The following is a 4,713-nucleotide window of genomic DNA, read 5'->3' as shown; positions in this document are numbered from 1 at the left end:
ACATCATTTGTAAATTTTGTTTGAAAGTGCATCAGTTTTCAAACGAGTTTCAAATGTTTGTTGAAAAATTTTAACATTTAGTATAAAAATATTGTTTATATTTTAAATTAGTATATTATTTTTTAATTTATTCTTTTAATTATTTACGTTATAAAATTCAAAATTTAATTTTGTAACAAATTTAAGATAAAGTGTATCTAAAAGAATCACATATATAAAAATTTAAAAATAAATTATATCCAATCTTCTAAAAAAATAATACAAATAATAAATAATAATAAAAAATCACGTAAAATAAAAAAATCATATACTTTTTCATATAAGATTAAGGTATTTTAAAAATTAAAAAAAATACAAATGAATACATTTTATAGTGCACTTTATCATACTATTCAGTTTGATCTCCGTCCTCATTGTTCTCATCCTCGTCTTCATCTTCATCCTTGTCCTCGTCTTCATCCTCGTTCTCGTCCTCATCCCCAGGTGTCTCATCATCATCATCATCATCTTCATATCTTGTACTATTGGTATCCAATAAATCAATAATAGTGTCAATATCATTTGAGATATGGTTGTTAGATTGATTTGTTCCATCTTAATATTCAAAATCTTCTGTTGTTTCAATCTCAATCTCACCTCTTGCTTTAGTCTTGAATACAAACCACCATTCTACTTTTTCCCTGGTGTTGCTCATTGGATGAGGTGCAAAATATACTTGGATTGCTTTATGTACAATGATAAATGGATCATATTTACCATATCGTCGATTCTTTCGAATCTGTATGATTCCATACTCTTTGTTTACCTTTGTTCCTTTGCCAATCATGGGATCAAACCATTCACATGTAAATAGTACAACTCTTTTTAGTGGTAATCCAGTATACTCAAGTTGAATAATTTCATCAAGCTGGCCATAGAAATCATTTTCATATTCACCATAACCAGTGCCTTTGACACATATTCCATAATTCTGAGTTGACTTTCCACTTGATTGAGATATTGTGGGAAATTTGAAGCCATTGACTTTGTAAATAGGCCAATATTTAACAATTCTCAAAGGACCCCATGCCAATGAATGAATATTCAAATCCGTTACATTATTTAAAGGATCGTGAACCTATATTAAATAAGAACCAACAAGTTAGAATACAATATGTCATCTACCAAAAAATGTGTGTACAATAAGACTATCATATTATGTTGACTTACATAATTTTTAAACCACTTTGCACAATCTGCTTCAATAAATTCATCAACTTGTTCATCACTTAAAGTAATATGATCTTGGTGTATGAAGTCGACAAAGATCCTATAGTACATGAATTCAAAGAAATTTAAATTATTAATATAAGAAAATATTGTTAACAGTAAGAATATACATATGAAGATAAATACTCACTCAATGTATGGCTTAATTTCATCATAATTTATTAGTATATGATTCATGGCTGCACTGAATTCTTTGTCATCTAAATAACGAGTTTTGCATTCACCAGCCAAACAACCAGGCAAATTAAAAATAGACAAAGTTGGGTGTATTGAATCATCACCCTCATCATTTTGCTTTGTGTCGATGCTAGTTTGGCTAAAATAGTACTCACAAAAGTGAGAAATCTCCTCAATTAAGTATGATTCAATGATAGATCCTTCAATATGTGCTTTGTTCTTGACCTTTTTCTTAAGATGATGGAGAAATCTGTCGTAAAAAATTTATAACAAAAATTAAATAACAAATAATTGGCTTAATAAAATAGTAAAAGGAAATTTGAGAATAAATATAGAGGTGTGACTAAGGTACCTCTCAAAAGGATACATCCATCTATATTGCACAGGACCACGAAGCAATGCTTCAAATGGCAAATGAACAGGTAGATGTTCAATTGAGTCAAAAAATCCAGGAGGAAAAATGCGTTCTAACTTGCATAGCACAATTGGAATGTTTTCTTCAAGCTTATTGAGAATATCTTCTCGTAACGATGTTGAGCATAAATCTCGAAAAAATTGACTTAACTCTGTTATTGGCTTCCATATCTGCTCTGGTAATGAACTAAAAGCGATTGGAGTAAACGTTCTATAAATATATGATAATCATGACTTTTCATTCCATATGACTTGCCCTCCTTCACGTCAACACATCTCCCTAAATTTGAAACATATCCATCAGGCATCCTTAACTCTTTCACCCATTCACATATTACCCTCTTTTATTGGAGGGTAAATGTATAGTTTGCTTTGGATTTTATAATTTTACCTCCACTTTATTCTAGCAATTCTAAATTTTTTCGCTTGCAGTATAATGACAGATCTATTCTAGCCTTTGCATTATCTTTAGTCTTCTCTTTGATGTCCATGACAGTATTGAATATATTATCAAATACATTCTTCTCAATATGCATTATATCAAGGTTATGAAGGATTAAATTATGACGCCAATAAGGCAAATCCCAAAATATGCTTCTTTTGGTCCAATTATGCATACTTCTATATCCTTCTATCTCAAGTTGCTCAACATCACTTATCTTATCATAATTCTGAACTATATCCCATATTTGCTCTCCAGTCAATCTTGGCGGAGGTTCTGATCTCTCAATTCTATTCTTATAGAATGCATCCTTGTTTCTTCTAAACATGTGATTATATGGCAAGAATTGTCTGTGGCAATCAAACCATGATGGCTTTCCCCTATTTTTTAATTGGAATGCCTTGGTTTGTTCTATACAGTATGAGCATGCTAGCCTGCCTGCTGTCATCCATCCAGACAACATTTCATATGTAGGAAAATCATTAATAGTCCACAACAATGCAGCTCGCGTTACAAAATTTGACTTGGAATGAATATAATATGTTAAAATGCCATCTTCCCATAGTAGTTTTAGCTCATCAATCAAGGGCTGCAGGTATACATCAATCCTAGTTTTGGGATTACGAGGACCAGGGATAATCATGGATAAAAACATGTAAGGAGTTTTCATGCACATAGAAGGAGGCAGGTTATAAGGAGTGACAATTATTGGCCAACATGAATATTGTTTACCAGATTGACCAAAAGGGGTGAATATATCAGCACATGATCCTAGTCTGACATTGCATGGTTCTTGAGAAAATTGTAGATGTTTTCTATCAAAATACTTCCATGCTTTTGAATCCGATGGATGCTCAAGAACTTGTTTAAACTCGTGATCAAAATGTCATCGCATGTGAGGTGCTGTGTTCATTGAAGCATAAAGTCTTCTTAAACGAGGTATAAGCGGTAAATAGTGCATTCGTTTAAAAGGCACTTGTTTACCCTTTTTACCTATCTTATACCTTGGAGAATGACAAAATTTACATTCCTTTCTTGGTATATCATCCTCCTTGTAATACAGCATACAACCATTAATGCAACAATCAATTTTATTGCTTTCCATGCCAAGTTTCGATACTAGCTTCTTTGCTTCATAAAAATTGGAGAGAAGTAAGTTATCCTTCGGCATCACTTCTTTCGTAGCTTTTACGAAATCATCAAGGATTTGTTGAGATACATTCCCTTTAGCTTTTACACTCAATATTTTAACTGCCATTGATAATTTTGAATGATCAATACATCCCTCAAATAATGAGCGCTGAGCAGACTGTAATAAATCATAAAATTTTTTAGCTTCTGCATTCTGAGGCTCCTCCATGTGTTCTTCAAATTGACTCATCAATTCTGGTCCAGCAGCATCAACCACCATAGATTCATACGAATTTCTTATTGGCATATTAGCATGCGGAGAAGAACATATACCTTCTTGATTATCATGATCTACATTCAAATGCAAAGGACTCTCTCCATGTGAATCCCAATACCAATATCTTGGCATGAAACCATATTTATATAAATCTAGTGAAACCTCATCCGGAGTTGAGAAAATCTTATTTTTATGTTTGTTGCAAGGACATCTAAGTACACCGCCTTCAAATACAAATTGAGGTTGTTTTGTAACTGTATCAATAAAATTTCGAACACCATTAACAAATTCCTGTCGTAATCCTCCTCGGTTTGGCAAATTTCTATTGTACATCCACTTTCGATGTTCTGAAATTTCCATATCTACATATATAGTATATTAAAAATCAGATTAATTAAATTATATTTTTATGAGATAACCAACTATGAATATAATTAATATAATGTTACAAATTTTTAATATTATATTTTGATAAATAATAAATCATCCCAAAAAAATGTACCACACTTCACCGATAATTTAAATTACTATTAAAAATTAGTACATCATACTATTAAAATGAACTATTTTACTATAATTTTTTAGGAAAAAAGCTTAAATGTATGTGCTGAAATCTATAATAGGAAAACATGATAATAATAATATACTTTAGTGAACATAAAAAAATTTTAAAAATTTTAAAAAATACAAAAATATAAAAATAAACTTGCAAAGATCTTATTCATTGTTATTAAAATCAAACCGGACCGACCGCTTCGACCAAAAAATCGGTCAAACTCGGTCCGACCGCACCGGATGAAGTTTTAAATTTCTCAAAATGTGTGAATTGGGGTTCGAATCCTTGTCATTTACAATAAAAATATCTTTCTCTGCCACTAAGCTGATTTATCTCTTATTAATTTATATGCAAATTATAATATATATAGATATATTTTATCAAATAGTTTACTTCTACTTAATTTATTTTAATTTTAATTATAAACTCATTCATTTTTAAATTAAT

General features: G+C 30.6%; 1 protein-coding gene across 1 annotated transcript; it reads right to left on the bottom strand.

The window, feature by feature from the left end:
- Positions 1 to 388: 388 nt before the first annotated feature.
- Positions 389 to 4,070, bottom strand: LOC140178589 (uncharacterized). Its single transcript, XM_072215786.1, has 7 exons — positions 3,307 to 4,070; positions 2,302 to 3,078; positions 1,799 to 2,071; positions 1,400 to 1,696; positions 1,210 to 1,309; positions 663 to 1,117; positions 389 to 521 (listed from the first exon to the last, which is right to left on the bottom strand). The coding sequence occupies exons 1-7, from the start codon at positions 4,068 to 4,070 to the stop codon at positions 389 to 391; spliced, it is 2,799 nt and encodes a 932-aa protein (XP_072071887.1).
- Positions 4,071 to 4,713: the final 643 nt, after the last annotated feature.

Source organism: Arachis hypogaea, chromosome 14, assembly GCF_003086295.3.
Source record: "Arachis hypogaea cultivar Tifrunner chromosome 14, arahy.Tifrunner.gnm2.J5K5, whole genome shotgun sequence".
Lineage (NCBI taxonomy): Eukaryota > Viridiplantae > Streptophyta > Magnoliopsida > Fabales > Fabaceae > Arachis > Arachis hypogaea.
This window is presented reverse-complemented; position numbering and strand designations above follow the sequence as displayed.